The sequence below is a fragment of the Corvus moneduloides genome, chromosome 3 (genome assembly GCF_009650955.1).
Source record: "Corvus moneduloides isolate bCorMon1 chromosome 3, bCorMon1.pri, whole genome shotgun sequence".
Lineage (NCBI taxonomy): Eukaryota > Metazoa > Chordata > Aves > Passeriformes > Corvidae > Corvus > Corvus moneduloides.
This window is the reverse complement of record NC_045478.1, coordinates 118,895,487-118,922,953: the sequence shown is the minus strand read 5'-3', so window position 1 is coordinate 118,922,953 and position 27,467 is coordinate 118,895,487. Positions and strand designations below refer to the sequence as shown.

The 27,467-nt window shown below is 48.1% G+C and overlaps 1 protein-coding gene across 4 annotated transcripts in view; it reads right to left on the bottom strand.

Annotated features, from left to right (window-relative positions):
* Window positions 1-1,889: 1,889 nt before the first annotated feature.
* The window catches only part of BCL11A (BAF chromatin remodeling complex subunit BCL11A), a 127,885-nt gene continuing 102,307 nt past the window's right edge, over window positions 1,890-27,467 (bottom strand). For 2 of the 4 annotated variants that reach the window (XM_032103773.1, XM_032103772.1), the window contains exon 3: window positions 10,342-16,019. In XM_032103773.1, coding sequence (XP_031959664.1) covers window positions 14,014-16,019 — 2,006 coding nt within the window. In that variant the 3' untranslated portion in view covers window positions 10,342-14,013. Of the gene's footprint in view, window positions 6,706-10,341; window positions 16,020-27,467 lie in introns of those variants that run through there. The other 2 variants (XM_032103775.1, XM_032103774.1) reach the window with 2 other exon arrangements.

Genomic DNA, 27,467 nt, shown 5'->3' with positions numbered 1-27,467 from the left:
GAGCCAGGCTCCGTACCTTCCAGAGAGGATGCTGCAGCCTGGGGTTAATCCTGGGCAGAGGGAGGGAACCTTCCTCACCTCCCCACACCGAGCCCAGCTCTCCAGTGTGCTCCAGCTCTTACATTTAGCTTAATTATAAAACATTGTCACTCGAATATTAAAATAATGTTTAATACACAGAAGGGAATAAGCCGGTCCAGAAAAATGCATAATTTCCCTGCACCTGCCCTGCTCCTCGCATGCAATGAGCTCTGTTCTTTTCCTCCCTCTCTCCTGACTGCCTCCCACAGCAATGCTGGGAATGCACTTCCAAGAGCTTTCAAAAAGCATTTAAAAGCCGAGGGGCTTCCCCATCTCCGCACCTTCCAGCAGCGCCCGTCCTCTGATCCCCTCACCCTCGGGAGGCGGAGCAAGGCCAGGGTGGGATCTCCTGTGGCCTTCCAGCCCCACACCTGAGCAGCAGCACCCAGGTCTTCAGGAGAGGAAAAACAGCAACAACTTGCCTAAATCCCAGAGGACGTTTTTAAACTTGCCCGAATTAGGGCCCAGGGGCGGATGCTTGGTGTTTCCAAACAGCCGGGCTCCGAAAGCGCTCAAACACGCTGCGAGTAGGAGCGATGTCAAAAATGCCAGCCCCTGCTTTAATGTACCCCGGGATCATTCATCACCTCCACACCTTATTTTATATTGCCAGGCACTGCTTTAAATAAGCTTTTTTTTTTTTTCTTTCCCCTCCCCTTTAATCACTACAGCTGCAGAAGGTGCTGTCTCTTCAGCAGGGGAGAGAGAGGAGGGGAAAAAAAAGTAAGAAAAACAGCTAAAGAGGGATTTTAGGCAACAAAAAAAGCCAACGGGAGCAGCCAGGTGCAGAGCAGTTCCCAAAGGGATGCTCCTCCCCAAAGCCTCCAAACGGAAAAGCCAAAGCCCAGGGGAGCATGCCAGGCAGGCAGCAGGGAAAAGGAAGGAGACCATAAAAAATAAGTTTTATCGATGGTGGAATTAGGCGTGCAGGGGGTTTTTGGGGATGGCAGTGCAGGCAGGGACCCCACTGCCCACCAGCGAGGGGTTTCGTGGGCACAAGCCATGGAGCAAGGGCTGCCAGAGGACACCCTCAGCCCACAGGGAAGGGGGACAGAAGTGTCACAGCCACCAGGCTCTGCTCGCCGATGTAGAGCTGCAGGAGGAGGTCAGGGAAAGGACAGACACTCAAAGAGAAAAAAGGTTTATTTATCCATCCCCTGCTCCCTCCCTGCCCAGAGTGTCCCAGGTTTCCAAGGGCACACATAAAGAGTGATCTGGCACCCCTGTAGGCACTAGGAGCACGGATGCAGATACTCTGGAAGCAAATTCAAAGCCCCATTTTCTGCTGCCTGCAGGTGTCTGTGATGGGAGGCCCCTGGCCACCACCACCTTCACCCAACCTCTCATGCACAGATCCAGAGAAACCTGAGGGAAAGGGTTAAGCAGCCTGTGGATGCTCTGCCTGTGCACTCACCACCTGGAGCGGCTACGCTCACAACTGGGAACCATTAAAGGTTTAGCATGAGCTGGTGCAGGTGGTGGAGCTTTTGGCTGCGGGCTCTTTGATGCACCGGGCTTGGCAAGCTCTGGGCGTCATCTGCCAGACCACAGGGATGACCCAAGGCCACTCCTCTGTCAAGGGGACCCTGCCACTGGGGTCAACCCCTCATCAGCTCTGTGGGGGTGGGCAGGGGCCCTACTGCTCCATCTAAACCCCGTCACTGAGGAAAAACTCCTGCCCGAGCCTGTGGGGGGTTAAGCTGAGCCACACCGTGCTGGGGGAGGAGGGGAGGTCCAAAGGTACCACCTTCTTGATGCCATTTAAATTGGGATGCTGTAAAACATGAAAATAACTTGAAAGGCAGTAGCCCTGTTTTATTAATAGCAAGTATTTATTAGCCTCCTTGATTTACAGTACGTTTCTGAAAGTCATCAGTCCATCACATTCTTCAGCACAGGGGCTGAGGAGTTTTTCTTGGTCAACACAATATGGAATATAGATCCGAATATGAGAAGCCAAATACAACCTTCATTTTGCATGCACATATCCCACCGATGGGAGGCCCGTAAATGAGTCCTGTATAGCCCTTAGACACATGCAGACATTGGGGGAGAGGTGGGAGCTTCTGTACATCACCACTGGAAACCCGGAGGGTCATGGAAATCGCCAGGGAAGAGCCATCAGGGCTGGACCAACCTCGGAAAGCGGCGCGGCGCACACACCCCAGCCACCAAAAAAAGGTGGGAATCCACCTCATCTGGGTTTTGCTAGGAGAAACCACCTGCCCATCCATCCCCCTCACTGCAGGATTTGATGCTCACACAGCACAGGCACCTCCACCCACCTGTTACCATCCCCAGTCCCAGATTTTCCCCCTCCTCCCGCCCTCACCGTGGGGTTTTGCCTGCCCAGCCCGCAGCACTCTGCCCATGGCCACGGAGCCGCGGCCGAGCCGGCATTCCCAGGGATCACATCGTGCTCCTTACGGGAGGCCAGGCAAAATTAAATTGGGGCCCACTGGTTCTGCCATCTGAACTTCATCACTGCTAAAGACGCAATAAAAGTAATAGCAACAACGAACAAGCCTCTACCAGATGTGTAACTCTATCCAGTGAGATTAAGGAGTAAGGGCCATATTTGGGGTTTAGGGGCTTTATTTTGTTGTTGTTCTGCCCCCTGCAACTCCATCTTTCCTTGGGAATAATTGATTACTTGGACCCCTGTAGAAGATGAATGCTAAGAGGGTGATTTTTGGGGGGAGAGAATTGGGATGGAGGGGCAACAATGTTTGACTTTTAGCAGATACGACACACAACTGAATGATGCCTGAAATGAGAAAACTGGGCAGGAGGAGAAGCAGAGAGTAAGAAAAGAAGCAAATGAGGCACCACTCTCATTTTTGAGGGTCAGGGGTGTTCAGCTCACTCCTCAGTAAGACTTTATAGTGGGGTCAGGTGAAACACCACAGCAGAGCAGGGAGCCCTGGAACAGCAGGGATGTTTAGCAGGTCCTCCCCCTCACTGCCAAAAATCCACAGGTAAAAGCTCACCCCAAGTCTCACCAGCACCCAGACAGCTCAAACACGCACAAGACGGGAGATGTAAACCCAAAGGAAAGGCTAAAGATGGTAAAAATAACCTCCAGCCGCCCAAGGAGGATGGAGCTTCCCTCCACTTTCCCCCAGAGCCCACACTGCCAGCCGCCAACACCACGATGCTCCCCAGATGGATGCTGCTGCTGGTCCCACCATCACTTGGTGGGACCCAACACAAAGCTGGGGTTGATACAAAACACAGGGAGTTTGGCAGCTTTGCTTGGAAACTCACTCACAAAATCTGTTTTCAGATCCCTTCTGAGGAGAGGTCTTGCATCTCATAAAATTCCACAGCCCAGATGCATCATGAATCCAAAGTTTACATTATTTTGAAAGCAAAATTTAAGCTAGACTTCATAACAGGCTTGACCTTCGCTGCATTTTAGTGTCAGGAAAAGTGTGCTTAGAAATCAAACACAGCATAGTCAGATCATCTCCAAGTCTGAAAGCAGCTTTCTAAACCCAAAACCTCAAAGCTAAGCCAGGTGATTCCCAGGAATCTTGTTCATCTCAACCCCCTGGACTGGGAAGGAGAACATTTATCTTTCGTTTATTAACATCTCTAAAACTTTAGGAGCTTTTTTTGTTTTTAATAAAGACCAATCATACTTACTTTCAAAGTTGGATGTGCAGACCAACACCTGGAGAAGATGCTAAAATACAAAACCCCTGGGAAGATTGCCCCTCTTGCACCAAAACCACAGCAACCTCCAGCTTTGAAGCCAACAGGCTCCCAGCCCTCCCCTCGCAGGAAACCTCAGACCCTTACTAATTGGCAGAAACTCATTAAGTGATTAAGGTGATCCCAAGCACAGACACAGCAACAGGACTCAGCCAAGTCCTGGTCAGACAAAAAGAGGACCCTAATAACACCCTTAATTAAAGCACACAGCCCCCTCAGGTCACCCAGGGCAGTGGAAACCCCTTTGAAATCTCTACCGGTGCTGAGGCTGTCCTGGAGCTCTGCAAGGGCCACAGCAGAGCCTGGAGCTGGAGCAGGGCTGGCAGCCAGGGACCGGAGCCCCATGGATTGCAAGGGGCTCAGCACAGACATTGCACCTGGGTGCAACTTTAAGGCAACACCAATTCTGAAGATGTTTCGAAGTCCTAAGAGTGGGGGGAAGAGTTTAACAACTGTATTAAAAAATAGACATTTTAAAGACTATTTCACTGCATCTTCAGCACTTCAGGTATCACTTCTGTGCTTGGCGGAACACATTCAGCCCTCCCCGCCTTTGTTATTTACTGCTTTTCTGGGGAGAGACCCCTGCCCTCACGCTGCCTGCTGAAGGAGGGACAAGCCACAGCCAGAGAAAGCAAGATCCCATCATGCTTGTTCCACCAGGCAGAGCAGCAAAAGCATAACCAGCTACCCCAGAAGACATCCATGAGCCAAGTTTAACCTGTGCTCACACAAAGCAGGAGTCAGACACCCCCAGAAGGAGCCAGCTCGCTGAAACCCCTTATAAAGCAGCTTCCCAGCTGCCCTGGGCCACGCCTGCTGTAGATACAGACCGGGTGAGTCCTGATTCGCAGTCTAGAGAAATGAGCAGAGCAACCCCCTTTGCAGTAAATAACTCCATCAGCCCTGATCTGACACAGCTGCCTGGAGCAAAGATCCCCCCCACCAGGGCAGGAGCAGGTGCCTAACTCCCCACCACTAGTGCACTCACAATCAGGTGCTTAATCCAACAGGATTCACCCTTCCAAGGCTCAAAACCCCCTTAGGAGCAGACACAGAGGTGGCAGTACAGACTGGGATTGGAAGAACCTTTAAAAACATCCCCTAATGATAAAAAAAGCTGAGGCTGTGCGTAGATTTTTGGGTAGTTTCCCCTCAAAGACCAAATCGCCTTAGAAGAAGCAGCAGTAGCTCCCTTTGTGTCCCAGTGCACCAAGTCCTCCAGGCTCCCAGTGTGGCACCCCTTGGAGATGCTCCCTCCTGCTGCCCACCCCAGCCAAATTTTAAGGTACCAAAGTGCCTGTGCTTGTGCTGTGCCCAGGCCACCATGAGAACCACAGCCCAGGGTTTTAAAAAACAGAAGAGCAACCACCGCTCATGGAAAAGGCAACACTGTTTTCCCTACGGCCATTTCACCGGGAGAGAGTCACCCCAAGTGAGCATCTCGCTCAGATTGTAAGGAAGGAGATGAATAAAACAGAAGTGAGATTGCAGTTAATACACAAAGTCAATAAATCCATTGTCCCTTTCCCCACGACTCGGCTCCATCCCAACTGATCCCGGCAGCCCGACACGGCCAGCCAGCCACTCCACTCGCTACCCAGCTGGCTTCTTTCACCAAATAAGGTCCATTCCCACTCATCAGCACAGGCATGAGCAGCTACAGCCTATAAATCCCATCAGAGACAGCACAAAGCTCACACATAACCCATCTTCTTCAGGCAAAGTGCCTGGGCCCCGAACCAGGAGACTCCTTGGGTGGGTGCTCAGACTCGAGCAAGGGATGAGCGTCGCTGGCAAGCAGGAAAGCTCATGCCCCTGGTGCAAAGTCTGGGAAACACTGGGACAACAACCTGACAGCAGCTCCCCCAGCTCAGGGCAGGGCTCTGCATCCCCTGGTCTGACAGCATCTCCACAGCACCGCTATCGCTCCTCCCAAAACCTGCACTGGCCTCACTTCTCCTCGCGCGGACACGAGCGGACGTCACGGATCCCAGCAGCCCCAAAAGTACGTAGCTTAACAGCAGAAATGCCACACGACAGCTGGCATTCATCAAGGAGGGGCGGGTGATGCAGGAGAGCTGGGAGAGCCCCCCCTTTCAGCACCACCAAAGGCCAGAGGGGGCTCAGCACTGCTTGGGGCGCCCAGCCCGAAGCCCGACTCCTGGCCTAGCTCTGTCTGCCAGGGCCAGGCAGCCCCTGGTGCCAACACCATCCCCAGTGAAAACTCAGCACTTGCTTTTCTGCAGCCAGTACGGGAACACAAAGTCACACCAGCCGTCTGGCCCTTGTTAGCATTAAAAATTAAAGACAGAGCAAACAAAACCTAAAGCTCCAACATTTATTATGGCAATTTCCCACCCACCCACAGACCTACACTGTGTTTTGCTTTATTTTTAATTCATCACATCAGATGTGCCTCCCGAGGAATGGCACGTTGCAGGGATAACCAACAGGCCGGGTTGTCCACGAGAGCAAGACAGTCTTTTCCATGGGGAAAGGAGCCAGTCGAAGCCATCATTAAGCCCTTGACCTTGGTGCATGGGTTTTTTTTGTTTGTTTGTTTTTAGAAAATGAAAAAAGAAACAAATGAACAAAAAAACCCCCAAAAAAACCAGAAAACCAACCCCAAAGAAGTGTTGTACTCTATTACAAAATATAAATACGATAGTCTTGCAGGCAGGAGGAGCCCGGGGAGCGCTGCCTTCGGCGGGTGACTCCTCAGGCTCTCCCAGGGATGCGGCGAGCCAGCAGGACAGAGGCCACCTCCGGACGCCGAGACGCCGCCGGCCGCTTGCCCCAGCTTCACCTCCTTTCAGAATTTAAGTGCTCTTGAACTTCCATCCGAAAACTGCCAGACATCCGGGGCTCCCTGGGCGCTGCGCCAGCTGGGGGGGTACGCCGAACCTAAAGAGAGCATGGGGACAGAGGAGAGAACAGGTGTGACATGGCCCACGGTGTGAGTCATTCCCTTATCCTACTTCTCTTTTTGTCTCTTTTTTGTCTCTAACAACTAGGGACACCCAACTGCCACAAAGGGATATGGCAGGACGGAGCCCTTCCTCTCTCAGGCCATGCTCTCGCATCCGGCATCCTCGGCACCACGCAGGAACCACGGGGATCATTTAGGAAGAAAAACCTCCGGATTTTACTGGGCAAGGACCAAGCCAGCCTGTCTTGCAAACCTCCTCCTACTCTTTCCCAAACCCTCATGGGCTTCCCCCAGGTGCTGAAGGCCCTCCTAAAGCCATCAGTACTGTTAACACGGCACACGGCAGGTGGTTCGCGGAGGGCTTTTCCCAACTCCCGGCACGGTGGATATCGCACGGCACGGAAGTGCGCGTCGCGGCAGCAAAGCTCAAGCTGCACAGCCCCAGCCCACGCCCAGCAAAGCCATTGACTCCAGCAGCGTGGGATGGGGCACTGGGACAGCAATCATTCCCGGCTCCGAGCCCCTGCTCCGCGTCGATCACCCAGCACCGCGCTACCCACGCGACAGGCTAAGGGCTACACTGGTGGCAAGGCTGGCACATCATCAACACACCCCTAAAAATCCACCTTGGCAGCCCAACGGGGAGCTGGTTTCTATGGAATTTACTTCATTAATACTTAAAAGAGTGGTTAAAGGGCTACTACACGTGAGCTGCCATCAGGACTTAATAACCAGCTCCTTCCTAGGCCAGATCTTCACTGGGTGTTAACTGGAGTGTCTCCTCTGAAGTCAAGAGCACCACACCCGACTTCCCTCTGGGGAGGGCTTGTTGCTGCTGCTGTCTGAGCCCAACAGTTTCCAGGCTAATGTTAAAGCTGACTGAGACTTCCAAGGCAGCCAAGAGCAGCACAGCCATCCCAGCCACAAGCACAACAGCACTGCAAAGCTTAAGTCCTGCCAAGGGGCACAACACCTTGGGGTTCCCCCCCACCTCCTGCCCCTCCTGCATCCCTGTGGCTCAGTGGAAACCAGCAGCTGAGCATCTGGGCTCGAGGAGCAGCATCTCTTCAGCAGCTCTGGCAGAGAGCCCTCTGGGCAGTATCACTCTCTCCTAGTCAATACTAGAATTTGTCCATGCATCCGCCAAAAGTGGGTTTCAACCTTTATTGGAGGAGAAAAGAGAAGGAGGGATCTAAAAGAGCAGCTGGTATCTCGTTCCTGTTTGGTACAAACTCTGCGCTTAGATAAACCCCAAAACTGTGTCTCATCAGATACGCCACAGCCTCCTGAATGTCGAGCAAAGACATGGTATCACTTACTCCCGTATTATCTCGGCCCTTGGAAACATTATAAATATGAAACATCTGTAGTCTAAATTCTGGGTACTGTTTCAGCACCTTCATTACATTAATCATCCCATTTGGAGGAGATTAGACACGAAAGGGTCTATGCCATAAAACCACGTTCCTCCTCAAAAGTTGACGGGGCTTGAGATTTTAAATATAGAGACACTGTTACCCAAATATCACTTATTCCTAGAGACATTTTTTTGCTTAGAAACAGGGAAGTTTCCAGGCAGCACAGGTCACGCGTGCACAGGATGCCAAAGCAGCTCGACAGCACATGGTGGGGCCTGGGACATCCATGCCCCAACCCAACAAACTTCAGTGGGTTCATCACACCATTAACTTATTGCCCCTGGCAGAAAAACACCACGTTCATGAACATCTGCCTTGGTGTCAGGGTGACGGCGCGTTGCCATTCGCAAGCTACGCTCTCGCCAGCCGGTGTTCAGACAATTCCCCCTACAGCACGAGCTGCTTCCCCTGCAGCTCCTTCCTCCAAACCACCGCCCCTGCCCTGTGTGCCACGCGGTGCCCACTGGGCTCGTTTAGCTCTGGGAAACCTGGAAAATTTAGCTTTGGGAAACCTGTGAATCACACACATCACTGTGTCACTTAATAAAGAAGTCAATTGTTTGCTTTCCACTGGTTAATCTTGTAGCAGCACAGGTCTGCCTAGTGATGCCTGTATATGGATATATGCAGATGCCCGTCTATATGCTTTTATATAGGATTATTTCTTAAGTAAAATGCAGGCCAGGGAAAGGAAGTGGGACAACGACCACCGCAGGACCGACACAGGGTACAGGCTCCCACTCTGAAAGACAGCCAGGCTACGCTCAACCCCGGGCACAGCTAACCTGAGTCCTCTAGAAAACATCTCCACTGTGGTCTCAACAACCAGCAATAAAAATAGGGACAGGGAAAGAGAGACCGGACTCCGTACAGGTATTTCATGGCCTGGGATCAAAAGACGTGTCATCAAGGCAGCTGCAAAGCACATCCCTGTGGACACCGGCCCTCCAGGGAACAGCCAGCATCCATGCCTGTCACCTTGAGCTCCCCATGCGGGGGCTGGACTCTGCCTCCCCTACGGTGTGCTAGGGATCCCTCTGGCACAACTCCAGCTCCAGCCAGTGGGTACCAGCCTGCTGAAGGGGAGTGCAGCTTGGGGGGCACTGCCGGCACCTTTCCAGCCCTCCTGCACTCTCATCCCACTAGCCCAGACAACAAAATCTTCATTCCTCCTCTTCCAGGATTAAAATGGACCTTTACTACTTTCTTTTCAAATCTCTCTTAGAAAAGGAGTAATTTTTTTTCTTTAGATAGGTATTTCTGGTTTTTTTTAAAATTCCAAACCTCCCCTTCAGAAGGCGCCGGGCAAAATACAGGCAACAAACGATGCCATCACAAGAAGACGACAGAACAACTGGAAGGTTTTACAGAAATCAAAAAAAGGAAAAGAAAAAAAAAAGTATTAAATCCATTACACTAGGAACAGCAAGAGACAGTATCACAGCGGTACGTGCTTTAATAAAGTAAAGAGATGCTGCAACATGCAGTATTTGTCAAACTGACAACATATACAGACCCCTAAGGGGGGGACAGGGGGGACCTGAACTCCAGATTTTAGAGACAATGCACAGAAACCTGCAATTCCCACCAAAAAAATATCAAAGCCCGGGGAGAAAAGAGGGGAGCTCCCAGCTCCAGGCGGGAGCGGGGCTGGGAGCTTTGGGCTGGGGTCAGTGCGATCCCGGAGCCGCGGCTGGAGACCTCAGCCCCCCGAGAGAAATCAGCTCCTGCCCATGCGCCCGCATGCGCCAGTGGCTGATTTCACCCCGTCCCCAAAAGCAGCCGGGGATGGGGGAGTCCCGGGGGGCCGCAGAGCTGTTGCTTTGCTCACCTCTTCTGCCACAGATTTACCAAACGGGGAGGGAATCCCTGCTGCAGACCGAGTGAAGGCCGGGGGGCCGCAGGCTATCGCGGTGAGGGGGTCACAGCTCAGTCCTGATCTAGATGGGGGAAAAATCCCAAAGCTACAGGTCCAGACTACCAACACTTCCCACTGGCCGGAAAGTGAACTCCTTAGCCCAAAAATCCTCTTCCTGGGCAGAGGGGGCTTATTTAAGGCCAAGCTGGGTGGTGGGCACTCCCTGGGGATCGGAGCCCCCCAAAACGCCCCTGCGCGGGACCTTCCCCTACAGCCTGCTGCTGGAAGCCACCTACAGCGTGTGTCAAATGAGGACACCAGAAGCTGACACTGTGTACTTTAAGGTTTTTTTTTTTATTTTTTCAATAAAGGGACAAAATGGGTGTATGAACAGGATAATGCAGACAACTGCCAAAAAAACACAGACAGTGGTTTTTCCAATAGAACTTAACAAAGACCAGAAACAAATACAATAAAAAGCCAGGTTGTAATGACCTTTGGTCATCCAAATAATAAAAAAAAAAAAAAAAAAAAAAAATTAAAAAAAAATTTAAAAAAAATCCCCCCCCAAAAAAACCCCAAAGAAAAATAAAAGATCAAATTAAGTGCCTCTGTTTTGAACAGAGCACATAAGCAATAATAAATAGTGACTCCCATAGTAAAAGATAAAATTTCAAGTTACGACAAACAGCTTTCATTACAGGAATAGAAAAGGCCAATAACAAAATATTCTGCATTGCCATTTACAAAAAAGTATTGACTCAAGCGGGCTTTCTCTTTAATATGCTTTGCATATGAAATTCTTTCCAATCTAAATATAAAGCACCATTTAGTTTTTGGCAATGAAAAAAACTGCAAAACGGTTTTTTCTTTTCTTTTCTTTTTTTCCTTTTTTTTTTTTTAGCTTTTTTTTCTTTCTTTCTTTTCTTTTCTTTCTTTTCTTTCTTTCTTTTACTGCATATGAAGTTAAGATGCTGGAATGTCGGGTGATAGAAGGAAAGGGACATAAAGCACACTACATAACAAACCAACGTTATTAGCTTGCAGTACTGCATACAGTATGGCAGCAGGAAAAAAGAACAAAAAAAGATATGTACACCCCTCTGTGACGGCCAGCAGCGTGACATCGGAACAGGTTTCCCCCAGAGGGCCATTATATGGCCTCGGATCTGTACAATGTCACACCTTTTTTGTCTTTTTGTCTTTTTTCTTTTTTTTGAAACATACAAATAATTTGCACTATATTATCCTGCCAAATTAAAAAAATATACTGTGGCAGCCTGTGGTTTTTTTTTTTTTTCCACTACCAAAAAAGGTACATCGATACCTTTTGAGAGAACAAGCAACAGTTAAAAATACAAGCTTCAATATAAATACTATAGTGCCTACACTAGATGAACATTTAATTCAAATACCATTCTAGAAATACAGAAAAAAGAGACCATAAATGTGTTTTAGCATAGGAATCAACATGAGTGTGCATTTTCCTATATTTAAGTACTATATAATCTTAAACCTTTCCCCAATGCATGTTTTTATACAACCTGAAGAGCTGTGTATATCCAAGGCATAGAATTTCCACTACCATTTTAAAATGAGTAACAAGTCTTGTACATCACCAAGACGATGAACCCTAAAATACAGTTTCCCCCTAAACATAATGAAGTGTTGTGGTTTTTTTTTCTTTTTCTTCCTTAAAAAAATTTTCTTAACATTTATATTTAAAAAAAGGTTTTGTGGTGTTTTGTTTTTTTTTTTTTTTTAATCCTTTTTTTTTGTACAAAAAAAAAAAAAAATCCTTGCACTGTAGGAGCGAAAGCAATCATTCATTTTATGTAAGTGTAGAGTCTGTTTCCATTCACAGCGCTGTAATGTCGCGTCCGAGAAGATAAGCTCATTAGTCAAGTAAATGGCTGGCAAAGTTTGTGGGGTTTTGTGGTTTGGGTTTTTTTTTTTTATGCTCATCAATGTGTGTTCAATTTTTATTTTTTTTATTTTTTTTTTCCTTTTCAGCATTCTTGCAACTTTTCCCTTAAAGTATAGACCTGTAAACTGGGAAAATTGTACAGTGCACTTAATTGTCCTATCTGAGCAGTCTTATTTTATACTCAACCTCTGTACCTTTGATTAAAGAAAAGATACAGACATCACAGGCAGAGTCAAGTGCTATTTGAACACCAACCGGGGCAGGCGCTAGCTTAGGAATAAAACAAGGAATCCTCTTCCACGTCAACACAAATAGCACACAGAGGATGGGAAAAAAAAAAAAGAAAAAAGAAGACAACTTTTAGGGAGCACAGACAGATACTGCTACTCTTTCGCTTTTTTTCCTTTTTTTTTTTTTTTTTTTTTACATTTTCTGTTACTTCTTCCAAAGCATCACATTAAAGGCAAGTCTTATGAGTTCATAGTTAATTACCACTGTGTCGGTATTAGCTTATACACCTGTTCTAGTTTTAAATGGCAAACAGTACCACATTGTGCTAATAAATCACAATTTATTTATTTTTTTGCTCCTCTATCTGTTACACTCAGTAAAATATTATTGCCAGTCTTTATTTTATTTTTTATACGGTATACAAGAGGTCTTAAAGTTTATAATTTGATTGTCAGCTTGACAACCAAGTGGCTCCGGATTTATTTGTTTTGGTGCCAGAATCAATAAAAGATATTATTAAAAGTAAATATCTTCATAAAACGGATTTCCTTTATTGTGTGTTTAATGGTGTTGAAGGGCCTCTGCGCGTTTCACAATCTATTTAATCATTGATGGGGAGGGGGAATAAAAGTTTGGGGCAGGGCGGGTGGGGGGGGGGGAAGGTTCTACATCTCGTTTTAAGCTCTCTCCACGAGCCAAGCAGGTTTTTAGACTGGGATGATCAGTTTGAAAAAAATAATAGTAATAATAATAATAATTAATAAAAGGCAGAGGAGAATGATGATTAACTAGGACTGAGTGGGTCATTTCTTTCTCTTCCTTAGTTTCCTCTTCCCTCTTCGCTCCTAGGTGGCTGGCGTTGTGAGGGGCACGAGGCGGCTCCCAGCACGGCCGAGGTGGCGACGAGCTACGCGTGGAGGACGAGCAGAAAGGAGCCATCAGTATCGGCCGCGACAGATCCAAGGCACTCGGATTATTTATTATTATTATTATTATTATTATTATTAGTGGGTGGGTGGGTGGGTGCATGTCTGAAATCAAACGCTAAGAGAAATCTACCTCTTCCTGACTGGTGGTGGTTGGTTATTCCCAATTAAAGGCCTTTTTTTATGTTCCCAAGGGGAACTCTGTCTCCAATCGCGGGTTTATTGGTTTAAGACAGCGATCTAGGCTAACACAACGCTTCTTCGGTGCTATCGGTCCTGTCCGCAGAGGGTCACCCACAGCGAGTTTTCCTTCGCACGTCACAAAACAAAACTGTACATTGTACATGATATGTATTACAGGATGTATGCAGCATGGTCGGTTTTGTTTGCTCTCGGGTTTGGTTTTGTTTCACTTTTTTCTTTTTTTTTTTTTCTCCTCCTCCTCTCCTCTTTTTTCCTCTTTTTTTTTTTCCTTTTTTTTTTTTTCCCGAACGGAATTGGAAACAGCGACGTGTTTGCTCAGCAACTAATCAGGGACAATTTAAAAACAGCCATAACATACCATACATGCTGTCTAATCCAAAAATTAAAAAAAAAAAAAATAGAATAAAATAAACCAACCAAAATAAAAAAACAACCCAAAACAAAAAAAAAAAAAAAACCCCAACATACACAACATGTAAATTATTGCACAAGAGAAAGGCTCAAAGTTTGCGTAAAATGCAATAGTATTGCCCCGATACAGATCATGCATTCAAACGGTGAGAACAAAAAGAAAATAAACAGGGTGTGCTGGTGACAAGCACTTTCCAAATATCCTTAGCTTCCATGACTTCCATCACAAGGGACTAGAAAACCTCTACGGGGATGCGGGATGGGTTAGGGACGGGGGTGGATGGGGAGGGGGGGGTACGAATATACCTCTATTCAGTTTTTATCTCGTTATTCAAGACTCGATCACTGTGCCATTTTTTCATGTGTTTCTCCAGGGTACTGTACACGCTAAAAGGCATCTTACAAATCTCGCATTTGTAAACGTCCTTTCCCACCTGCCCGTGTGTTTTCATGTGCCGGGTGAGCTTGCTACTCTGGGCGCAGGCGTAGTTGCAAAGCTCACACTTATACGGCCTCTCGCCCGTGTGGCTCCGTCTGTGGACGGTGAGATTACTACAGTTCTTGAAGACCTTCCCACAGTACTCACAAGTGTCGCTGCGTCTGCCCTCTTTTGAGCTGGGCCTGCCAGGGCCCGGGCCACTAATATGGGGGGTGCTCCCTCCGCTTCCCGTGCCGCTGCGGCCTGAGATCCCTCCGTCCAGCTCGCCCGGCGGCGTGGAGAAGCGCAGGCTGCCGTTCTCCGAGGAGTGCTCGGAGGAGGAGGCGAAGGGCGATTGTCGGGAGTCGCCGAAGCTGAGGAAGGGGTCCTTCAGCTGCCGGGAGGCGGCGTACCCCGCCAGCCACTGGGAGTAAACGTTCTCGGTGTTGGGCATGGCGGCGGCCGGCAGGTCGAACTCCTTCTCCAGCTTGATGCGTTTGGAGAAGGGGCTCAGGGAGCTGGGGCTACCCAGCAGCAGCTTTTTGGACAGGCCTCCCGAGGCGGACTCCCCCGGGGAGCAGCCCCGGCCGTTGACGGCCCCCTCGTCGATGCGGTCGGACTCGCCGGCCACAGAGTCTTCGTCGCAAGTGTCCCTGTGCACCTCGGGCTCGGGGAGGTGGCCCCGCTTGTGTTTCTCCCCCAGGACCTGGTGGAAGGCCTCGCTGAAGTGCTGCATGGAGCTCAAGACCATGCCCTGCATGACGTCCGGCATCGACCGGCCCTCCTCGCCAGCCCGTGAGTTGTTCTCGTGGTGACGGGCCGCCTCCAGGCTCATCCCAAAGCCATAGTCCGGCCTGTCGCTCTCGTTCAAGTCCTCCTCCTCTTCCTCCTCCTCCTCCTCCTCTTCCTCCTCCTCCTCCTCCTCTTCCTCATCCCCGTTCTCAGGGATCATGTTGGGGTCATTCTCGCTCTTGAACTTGGCCACCACGGACTTGAGGGCACTGCTGGCGCTGCCCACCAGGTCGCTGGTGCCCGGCTCAGGGGAGCTGGCAGTGGAGAGCCCATCGTCCGACTTCACTGTCATGGGGGAGGACTTGTGCATGTGGGTCTTCATGTGGCGCTTCAGCTTGCTGGCCTGCGTGCAGGCGTGGTCGCAGAGGTTGCACTTGTAGGGCTTCTCCCCCGTGTGGCTCCGGCGGTGGACCACCAGGTTGCTCTGAAACTTGAAGGTCTTCCCGCAGAACTCGCAGGACTTGGACTTCATGGGGGGCTGGGAGGGAGGAGGAGCAGACTGCAGAGGAGGAAGGGGCGGCGTGGCCAGGAACGGGGGCTTGCTGCCGGGCTGGAAGGGCTGCAGCAACCTTTGCATAGGGCTGGGCCGGCTCGGGGACAAGGGTGGGCTGGAGGTGTTGCCGGCCAGCTCCCGCAGCCTCCGTGAGAAATCCATAGCGGGGGGCTCCATCGCCATGGGGTTCAGTCGCAGCACCCTGTCAAAGGCACTAGGGTGATGGGTGGCCAGAGCCATTTCTTCCGCACCCAGGCGCTCAATGCGATGCGGATCCAAATGGTGCCTCGGGGGAGGGCTAAAGAGGGGCGGCGTGGGTGGGAAACGCCCTTCTCCCAGCCCCGACGCCTCCCTCGAGACCGAGCCGGGTATTCTGAGCAGGTTAAAAGGGTTATTGTCTGCAATGTGAATCCCGTGGAGAGGTGGCTGGGAAGGGCACTCTGCACCTAGTCCTGTTGGGATACCAACCCGTGGCGTCAGGGGGCTGCCGTGCTCGCTTTCTAGGTAGATCCGTAAGCCGTGCGTGTTCTGTGCGTGCTGCAAGAGGAACCAGGCGCTGTTGAAAGGCTGTTTACAAGTCGTACACGTGTAGCTGCTGGGCTCGTCTTTACCTGCAAAACAACACAACAAGCAGCGTCAATCTCCGGCCGTCCAGCGGCGGGCGAGCGCTCGCCTCCCCGCCTAACCTCCTCTCCCCCTCCAGGACACTCAGCTGGGAGCTGGGGAAGGGACATCCCAGCTGAGGGACACGCAGGGGACACGGATGGGAAGAGTTAAGGGACACAATGGGGAGATCCAAACCCACGCCAAGCACATCCACCTCATCCCAACCATGCCCAGCTCTGGGTTCAAAAATGAACCATGGCGGGTAACCATAGCACAAAACAAGCTATGAAAAAAAGGAGATGTTAAAGTCAGTCAGTGCCAGCTCCAACTCAACAGACATTATGCTGCAAGAGGCTGCTAGGATTTAGAGGGCGGGTAAATAAATATGTAAATAAATATATAAATGGATAAATAAATATAAAATAAATAAATCCCCTTCTGAAAAGCACTCCACATAGATCAGTTCAAAGCATCAGAACTGCCAGCAAGCTGGGCATCGACACATTTTTAGTCTCCTCCTTATTTTGAGACTAACAATGTGTATAAAATTAAGCATCAATTTCTGCTCCTTAGCAGAGATTCAACTCTGGGGCAAGGAAAAAAATAAAAATAAGAAGGGAAAGAAAAAAAAATCGAGCATGGGACAGGAAAAGGGGAAGATAGAGAGAGCGGCAGCTCCGCCAGGGAAAGAGCTGGAGGGTGGCCAGGAGGCCTGGCCGAGCGCCCTGCCGGAGCCGCATTATTTCTCTCGCGCTGAAAAGAAGCTGAGGATGGTAAATGCCACTTTGGCAAGTAGCGAGCTAACTCTATTTCATGATAATTTATTTTTGGAGATAACACGGACATTATAAAAGAGCAACCAACTAATAAATAACTAAACAAAAAGCCGGCTAATAATGACAGCAGAAAGCAGCCCCTTCTAATATATGGCAAAACAAGGGGGATGAATAACTTTTTGAGGGCCGCCCACGAGGGAAGAGCGGCGTGAGATATGGCGAAGGTGAGGGTGCCTTTATTGATTACTGGGATTTTGCGAATAATTCACTTCCACCCCCATATGGATGCTTTTTGCTAAACGCTGGTAAACCAAAGCTGGAGCTAAGAGAAGGATATAAATTCATTTCCAGCCTTGTTCAGCAGTTCTCACAGAGCTGTTGTTTAGTGATATTTTAACAAATAAAAATAACATTGCGGTTTGCTGAGAGATAAACCAGGAGCCCTCCAAGGGCATCAGCACTTGGGGTGGTACTGGCCTTCACCACATATTCCTGCCCTGACCCAACATTTGTATCCCAAGGAATCTGCTCCTTAGGCATCTCTCTTGGGTAAACAGTCTGCACTGAGAGTTGCTCCCATTAGGTTTCCCCTACTTGCCGAAAATAAAGGAAAAGAAAATCTAAAAAACTAAATAAGGCAAATTAGGAAAGGGAACATCGCTCGATCTGCGCCCATCTTGTTTCCCATCTCACAGGGGAGGAGGGGAGGAAAAGCATCATGTGATCATTTTCCTTCTGAGTGATCTGGGGATACAGGACAGAACTAGGCATCTTTAATGTCCCTTCCAACCCAAACCATTCTGTGATCCTATGAGATCCAGCATTGGCTGTACTGCTCCATCCCAGCTTCCCTCCCTGCCTCCCGGCTCTGCCGCTATTCTACGTTTGGCCTGAGAAGCTGAATCAGGCAAGCAAAAGAGCCTCAATCGTCTACAGCAGGCATTTAACACTTTAATCACTTTAAAAGCCCTTGGAATAATATTTAACATTTCATCCTGAAGCCAGCGTTGGAATAAAATGCACTGTGGTGTTTAGTATGTGCCAGGCATGTGAGCACAGATAAATACTTCAATCTGCTGAAATTAGAGGGAAATTCAATTGGACTTTCACATTCCTATGCTCATTTGTGAGCTCAGGGGGGAAAAAAAAAATCATCTTGCTTCACCATAATGAAGTGGAAGTTTTTAACACCACGGTAGGAGCTAACAACGAAACACTACCTCGCCTCTCTACCTTATAGATCAGGTCAGAGAAAATAGCATTTTATCTTATAATGAAGATACAACATCGAGCATTTGCTACCACATTTTAGTATTCCCATCAACTAGATATTCTAGATCATAAGGGCAGCTCGTGTAATCATAATGTCAATGAGAAGGGCTGTTACGACTGAGACTAAAGATTACATGGAAAAAGCTGCTTTGAAACTGGTAATTATTACCAGTCCACTAATAGCAAATGATGCATTACAGTTTCACCGTATAATCTGTATTTCACTCAGCTCCTGCCAGTGCGGCCTTATTATATTACAGCGTTCACAAATTCTAAATTCCTAAGCTACAGTCATCAATAAATGTGTTACTTCCCATAATTTGCAAAATTACTTTGTTCATAACATCTTCGACTGTTATAAAGACTGGAATTGATTTCCTGCGTGGCAAAATTAGGGCTACATTGATTTAGTGGAGTGTAAAATGTAAGATTATTCTTCATGTGCTTGTCTGAAAAACAAGTTTTCAATTCACTGTCCATGTTTGGTAATCAAGATAATAATTTACATTTAAAATCATGTTTATGTACAGAACTTCCCTAAACAACCCAACATTTTCAAGGGAGCAATGTAAAACCAGGCAACAAAACGAAGGAGCGAAACAGTTAAAATCCACCATTTGTCTCCACCTCCTGCTCTGAAGAGACATGATTTCTAATTTGTCTATTAGTGCTTGATTAATTATGAAGGCTATTGACTGACCATATCACCATCTAGAGATATGTTCCAGTCTGATGCAGCCTTGCCAAACTGCGAAAATTATGGCACTAATCCACAGCAACAAGACAGGTCCTTAGACTGCTGCGGCAATCCCTGGGTCTGGAAGGGACTCGCCTTTCCTTGCTCCCATCCAACCACCACCATGGGTTCTTTGGGACACTGTTTGGATCCCCTCAAGAGTCAGATGGGATTGCAGGACCCAAAGGCTGCATCCACTGATGTCTCCTAGCTGTGGGCCAGCCCCTGTCCACACAGCTTTCCCAGCTAACACATGCGGGCAAGACCACGGGCAAGCAAGGTGGGTCTCACAGCAGGGAGATGCAATAGCCTGTGCTGGCAAAGGACAGAGCTGGAGAATGCCCCACAGGGCTTTTTGTGCCTCATCATCCACCAGGATAATGTGATGGGATATGTCATCAATTGAGATGCCACTGGGGCTTTCAGCTGATTTCCAAGGGAAGTCACTGCTGAACCAGCTCTCCTTGGCCATCAGCAGCAGGGCTGGAGCTCACATCCTGGGGCTGGAGCTCACATCCTTGGCTACTTCTCATTCAGGAATGTGAGGCTGAAAGGGATCCCCAGCTCTCACCCTCCGACCTTCCCTGCAGTACGTGTCACTGTGACCAACACAGCGTCTTTCAGTAAAGCACAACCTCCTCCAGCCCCACAAATTGTGGGGCAGAGCGCAAAATCCCAGTGAAATGTATTCAAACCAGCTCAGCAGACAGGGAGAGCACCCACTGCTTGCCACCACAGTCAGTTCCCACAGCTAATCACACTCACAGACAGGTACTGGGATACACCTGAACTTCTCTGGCTCTAATTTCTACCTGTTCTCTTTATATTTTGAGGTTTTTTGTGGTTGAAACATGGAAAAGCTCTTGATACACAATGGGCCCCCTCACACACACCAAGGTGTTCTTCGTGAAATCGAGGCACACTTCAAAATCCAGTTATTTTTCCATCCTGAGGCCACCCCTTCACTACTCAAGGACCAGCCTAGCCCTTCTTATCCTGGCATCATGCTGGGAAGGACTTGATTTTCCTTTCAGCCTCCCACAGAGCTGCTGCCTTCCAGGGTACTGCACCCAGCTCTGTAAGCACATCCCCAATTCCACTCTTCCAGCCAAGGACCACAGCAGGCTGGAGCCAATGTCTTCTCAACACACCCTTCCTGACAGTCTTTCCAGGCCATCCCATTAACCTGCCCCTCTTGCTCTGCACCCGGCCTTTGCTTTACCCACAACGCCAATCAACCAGAATTGCATATTAATTTCTAAATCACCATCGAAGCACTAAGCACCACTGAGGCTCCCATCAGCACCTGCTGAGCTCTCCAGCTAAGCCCGCACATTCCCAAATCTGGTGGCCAGCTCTGCATCACCTGTGCTAGCAGTACCACCCAGTGCTTGATCTTCCCACACGCAATGTCACAGTGCTGTGCAGAGTCTATTTCATCTACATTTATCAACCAAAGTTGTCATCTAGAAGAATGAAATCAGGTTTATTTGACAAGATCTATATTCCATAAATCTAGGCTGAGTGGCACGAATTATATTTCTATCCTTTAATTCTTTATCAATTGAATCTTATGTTGGTTCTTCCATTATTTTGCCCACAAGAGATAAGCAAAGTGTTGCCAACTCTCCCACATTACCCTGACCAGCTCTTGACAGCATTTTCCCAGTTCATAAGCTTTTTTAGAAACCAGCATCATGTGTCAACTCTTCAGGCTTCCTTGGGTGCAACTTTTCAGAGCCTTTTTATTTAAGAATATTTCTCTCCATTGAAGGAGAAAAACTTTTTCTCTCTTCTTGTGTAAAACCCTCCGTGGCTACTAATAAGCTAGGAAAAAAACATCATCAGCCACCCAAGATACAGAAACGTATCATGGCTGCTCTACAAGTCTACAGCAGAAATACTTATCAAGAATTTCTACCTTACTGCTTCTTCCATTTATCCCTTCTCTTTTCTCCAGAATCCTGAGAAGCTCTCTCCCTCCTCCTCTCCCCACTGGTGCCAGGCACAAGTTTTCCTCGGCATCTTCAGCTCCCCTGACCCGTTCTCTACCCGCCATGGTTTCTCACTGCGATTGATTGCTATCCATTTTCCATTTTTTTAATTGTCATATATTGATTTTTTTAATATCTAATTGCTGTTCTCATCTCACCACTGAAGCGAGTGAAGTGGGTTTTGGACTGGGGCCAAAGTTGCCCTCTCCTTCCTGGACAGCTCATCAACTCTTTACAAATAGCCTCCAATTACCATTCGCATTTTTGTGTGTACATTTTTCCTCCCAGTCAATTTTACTGCTCATTTTCCTCCTACTTGGGAAATTACCCCTGTAGGAGAATTACATGGGGATACCATGACCCAAATACAAACCTCGGGCCAACATGACACCTGATTGGCGTAACCCAGTGAAGCATCCACCACCATTACATTTTTATTCCTTCTCTACATCCTGGATGGCAAAAGACCAGTGATGAGACACAGCATTTCGCTACAGCACAAATGTCCAGCGCTTCTCAAGTTATTGGCTCCTGCTTAAAAAAAAAGCAGCAGAACAGCTCTTGCCTGCCATGCCCCCAGAAGAAGTGACTTAACCAGTGACACACGACTGACAGATTTAGCTTCTGATCTGCAAAATGTTAACAAATGAGCGGGATGGATATTGGCATTTGAGTGCCTTTAAGGGCAGTTGGCACAATCACTCAGTAAAATATGAAGAGATGGCTGCTTTCAGCATTAAGGGGCTTTTTTTATATTAAGGAAAAGCTGGCGCTTCTGTACTGCGCTCACAGATACACCCAGCGCGCTCCGAGTCCGAGTTGGAGCAAGCCAACACCTCCAGGCACAATAGAGCTGGCTCCAAGCAAGAACCACAGCCATGTCCACAGCCACCAGCAGCAAAGCCAGACAAGATGCTGTGGAGAAGACCAGCTGGGAGGAGAAGCTGTCAGCTAGATGCTACTGCTGGGAGGGAAAAGAGGGGAGAAAAAAAAAAAAAAAAAAAAAAAAGGCATTTCTGGAGCTAGGCATGCAAGTTCAGGCACTGCCAAGTGAGTAATGGAATAATCTGCTGCCAATGTGCTTTGGAAGAGCTTCCTTAGTTTCTCAAAAGTCAGGGCTGGATCCAGGAAAGCTGCTCGCTGGACACAGCACACGCAGCAACCTCTGGGTGCACCTAACCAGGCCCATGGCACAGGACACTGTTTGGGGAAGGAGCCCCAGCTTAAGGAGCAGGATATTAAACACAAGATGTGTTTCACCCCAGGGCACTGCACGAGCTGCACACAAACACGGAGCATTAGAGACACCCCAGTTTTCCCAGTGTTTTCCCAAACAAACCGGCAGCGTAAGCAGTGACTGCACACGTGCCAGTGGTGTTCACAAGGATTTCATTCACAGCTGCAGATTTACTCCCTCAGAGAAATCCCCAAGCCAGAGAAATCTCCAAGCAGACCTGGATGTGGCCCTTGCTGCCTGGACGGCCCAGGCCCTGTTCTCAGCAGCATCCCTCCACAAACCAGCACCACAGGCCTTGATGGCTTTGCTCCTGTGTTCTCCCTCACCTTCCCAAGAAACCTGAATGTGTAAGCAAAGCCAGAGTCTTTGCCAGGCTTCCTGCACATACACACCTTTCTCTATCAAACAGCAAAGACAGAAGTTAAAACTGACTCAAACACATGCAACGTGCAGGAAGCATCCCTCTCTCTTCTGCTTGCCACCAAACAATCATGGGAGGAACAGCCTGAGCCAAACCCAGGAACTTCTTTATTCAGCTTTAATGTCAACTGACTGCTTGATTTTTGGACTGATAAATTCAGAGTTGTTATGGTATTTAAAGGGGGGAAGAAAAAAAATTGAGTTAATTGTTACCACTTGTCCTTGATTCAGTTCTCCATCTGGCTTGTCAAATATCTCTTTTTTTTTTCTCCTCTCTCTCTCTCTCGGAAATCCATACTGTTGGAATTCCTTTCAACTGCAAACTAGTGAAGTGGAACAGTTGGGACACAGGAAGCATCGCAGGGCCAGGAGATAAGCGGGTCCTGCTCCATTCCTGCAGCAGCCACTTCTCCCTTGGTAAGGAAGAGCTGCTTTGGCGTGACTCCTGGTACCATCAGTTCAGAAGGGAAACTGTAACTGTCCAAAGGTATTTTCTCCTCCCTGCACTAATTCCCCCCTCCTGATCCTCCGGATTGCAAAAGGCACGTGATTAACCTGGTCCATCATTAACCAGCCCTAAGCAGCTGCTGGCACTGGGAGCATCAGCACTGCCACTGCTGCTCCCATAATAATTGGAATAACACTAAATAATAGCACTAGCTGCATTTGTGTACAACAGGGTACTTCCTCTCTACAACCTCTTCTCTTTATCATGAGAGGAACCAGATTCAGAAAGACTGAAAAAGGAAAATATCCCCAACAATCTGAAGGAACTCTGCAAACAGAGTCCACACTGTTTATGCAAAGGCCTGGTGGAGGGTCTTGGGACCAGCTTAGTCATGAAAACGTCAAAAAACCTAGAAGAGGTTTTGCTTTGCAGGACTCTCAATGCTCCATCTGCCATCTTTACCACATTTTCTTTACTATAACTTATGGATAAAAGGTATTCCTGAAATTGATATTCAATACTGAAATCGATACATCAATATTGATATTTATATTCTTGAAAATAATTTTCTGCCTGCAAATTCAGACCTCCTGAAATCATATTAATAAAACTGGGGAAATGCTTCGCAAACCAACTATGAGTAACACCACTTTTTCATTACACCTCCTTTTAAAAACCGTCCTTAAGAAAGAACCAGGCCAAAACATTAATGCCGTGACTCAAACTTCAAAAAGAAATCCAAGCCCCAGTAATAATAAAACAGCAGCTGGCACTGCTTTGCCAGTCAAAGATTTAGACTGGAGTTAGGAACTCCAAGAATTCCCCATTTTCTCCCAAAGCCAAATTTTCATTGGGTTTTACAGCACTGCTCAAGTTTCCACAAAGCAGAAGTTTTTTTGGGCCTGAAGAAAGAGCGGGTGGGAAGGAGTGGGACGAGGGAGACCAGTTCCTGCCTGCAGAAGAAGTGGGTATTTCATGGGTAACCAGATTGGCTGCAGCCTCAACACTACTCATTCTTCTAACCAGAACCAAAGTCCATACACTTAAGATTCCCACCCCAAAAAATACTTCATTAGCAACAAGCAACAGAACACACAGTTTGTCAGAGCCTCAGTGGGGTGCTGGGGTCTCATGGCCTGACCTCAGCGTCTGTCACCACTTTCAAGGCAATGACAATTTGGCCACCAATAAAACCTGCTTCAAGCTCCAACTTGGCAAGTAAGGTATCAGCCTGCGACTGATTTTGTGCTTTTTTAAAACCTAAGAGGGGTGGAAATCTGTCGCGCCTTGATTAGTGAGGAACAGAGGAAACCTGTCATGGGAAAACAATGCTGTGCTTGAAATTCAGCTCTGAGTGAGTTTTAGAAGAAACCCCTCAAGCAAAGATGACCTGATCATGTGCACAGATGCACCCTATACATTAACACTATGGGGTGGATAAAGAGAGGTGATGCAGACCTCAGCAAGACATGGGAAGCAGCTCTAGTAACTACAGACACCAGTGGTGGGACCTAAAGGCTGAACTATGCAGTGTTTTCAGCTCTGCAGGAGGAACTCTCCACTGATACCATCACACATCTCTAAAAACACCCTTAGTGAAGTAACCAACATCCCAGATGCCATCCCTGGCAGTATTCAAGGCCAGGCTGGATGGGCACTGAGCAACCTGGTCTAGTGGAAAGTGATTCTGCCCATGGCAGAGGGGTTGGAACTGGATGGTCTTTAAGGTCCCTTCAACCCAAACCATTCTGTGTTTCTGTGATGCACAATCTTCCCCACCTGCCTGTCCCTGACTGCCTCTCCCCGAGCACAGGCATAGAGATTGTAAAGGATTCAAACAGGAATGGCATCACTGGAGTGACACCTGCTAAATCAGCCCCTCTGGATCTACCTGGCACCAGGTGTATCCCCTGCTGGAAGGTCCACCTGGACCCACCAAGGACCAAGCCTCATCTAAGCCCTGCCCCAAAAACAGTATCAAAGCCATTCCACAGCCTCACCTGATTATCCAGCAAATGGTACCTGGCTCCAACAGTCCATAATTATGCATTTACCCAGTGGCTGCTGGGGACAATCAAGTCAATAATTCGCTTTTTAAATGCAGTGCTGTAATTATACAGCTACAAAGAGCTTCCAAATCACTTCATTCACTCATACACCTACGCGTTGAATTGTTTCCCTTTCTACCGTTTTCTCCCTGGCTGGCGGCATCCGAAGGAAAGCCAGAGCACACTTCAGAAAGTTTCTTGCAAGGGAGAGGAAGGAGATGCTCTAGCACATCTCAGGTCACCCCCACCAGTGTGGGGCAGAGGGTGTTTCTCCCTATTTGTGTTGTGGTTTTGGTACCACTCAGTTGTGCAGCCAGCACCTGGCCCAGGTGAGGGTGAGTCATAGATGCTGCTCTGCAATGCACATCGTGCACTCAAGTATCTCTTACACACAGAGACTCCCAGACCAATGCCAGGACACTGCTTTCCCAGGAAGAGCTGCTAAAGCCTGCTGACCTGATTAGTGCTGCAGGACCTTGCTGGAGGACATGGCAGCTCTGCCGCAGGGGGCACAATCCTGGAGAGATGAAGTGTGCTTCAAACTGGCTGAGCCCCATCCCAGGGACAAAGTGGGGCTGGCACCTTCCAACCACTGCTCACCAGCAGGGACACTGCTGCCAGAGTATCACTGGGCCATCAAGTCCCCTCATCACCGATGGCCCTGCTTTATTTTTGCTGATTTTTCACATCTCAGTGTCTCTATTTGATGTGCCCAGCTCTGTAAAGCCACGTGCGTTTAAACCATCGCCTTAAAGAGATACGGTGGTCCCTGACAGTCCCTCCTGGCCCTTCTCATCAGCCAGGCACCACCAACGTCCCCTTCCCCAGCCCACAGCACCCAGCTCCCACCCATGCCTTGGGAAGGGTGTCGGTGGAGCCAAAAATCGCCAGCCCTCAGCCAAGTCAGTGGCTGAGGAACTCCCTGGAAGCCTTATTCCACCATCTCCTTCCCAGAACAGATCCTCTTCAGACTCTCCTCTTTCCCAGCCTTCTCCTTTGGCTCGCTTTCCTCTCACTTTCAAATTAATGATATTTAGCCAGCAGCAAACCATCCTGACAAAGTGGGTCAGGGGAACTGCAGGTCCCCCGAACGACACCTCCGCCTGCAAATCATCTGCCAGAAAGGCAAAGGTTTATTCTGTCCCTGAGCAAGTTCAATGTCACCATGGAGCTGCAAGCACAGCAAGTGCTGAACCAGATCCTACAACGTTTAGTTTCATAACTTGCACAAGCAAGTACTAGTAGAATCGATAAATTATATATATTTTTTCCCCTCTCTGCTTTGCAAATAGGACCAAAAGGTGTCGTAAAGTTGTCCAGTCTTCTCCAGTTTATCCTGTCTCCTCTCCATCGTTGAGATATCCTTGAAGTTGAAAATGATATAATACTCCGAATATCTGGAGTTTGGAAGGATGTAAGACTTGCAAGAATTGCTACAGCTTTATTGCATTCTCGGGGCACAGAGAGTATTTACCACACATACATCAAGTCAAGGAATGCAAAAAGGGCATGCGGAAATTTGGCGCTCCGAGCTCAGGAGCTGAAACTCCCAGAAAGGCAGATAAAGAGTAGATTTCCTTATTTATAGATTTGCAGATGAAACCCAACAAAACCAGCCCTCCCCCCTCCAAAAAAAAAACCCCACCTCCCTCTTTTATGTCAGTAAGGCTGATTCAATTTCCAGGCTTGCAAGGTCTCATCTCGCCAAGTATTACCCGACCCCAATAACACGCGCTGTTCCAAGGTTAAGATCCGTTTCCTTACAATAATGCAGAAAGCTGTTGTTTCAGTCGTGGCTGCAGAATTCAGCTTTGAAGGACAGGTTAGTACCACACTACATTTAACTGAATTCAGTTCATCTGATTATACAGTGCCTTGCTTTCTGGAATATGTAATCATCTCTTTCTGATGACATTTTAAATATCCAACTAGACAAATAATTGCAGCAATAATTGATAGCTGAGTCAAGCTGGAAGATTATTGATTGGCACAGTACCCATTGAAACAAATGTTCATCTTTCAAACATTACAGTGAAGATGCTTAAATCTAACTTTTGCTGATAAATGATAAAAATTTGATTTACTGATAAAACCACCGGAATAGAAGATGCACTTCAGGATTTGATTATCTGGGGAAATTTTTTCAAAGAAAAATTAGGCTGTGGGATTTATATTCTATTTCACGTGAATAATTGCCAAGATATGGATAAGCTGTTGGAACATAAACACATGCGGAGGAGTCTTTAAGAGTTGCTGATTAACTCTCTACCTTCCTGAGTGGAATTTATCTGTTCCCAGTCACTGTTTGTGTGGGGGTTTATCCTGCTGCCTTCCCAAGGATGCATCCACCAGTCTCATTACCAGCGGCAGGAATTACGTGTCAGAAGAGATCCGCTGGTCGTTTTCCCAGCAGCTCGAAGCCCTCAGTTTAAATGTGCATAATCTAACTGCTGTGAACGCAGCTCCAAGTAGGGTTCAATCTCATTGTCCGTGGTGTAAATCAGGAGCACCACCACCTCAAT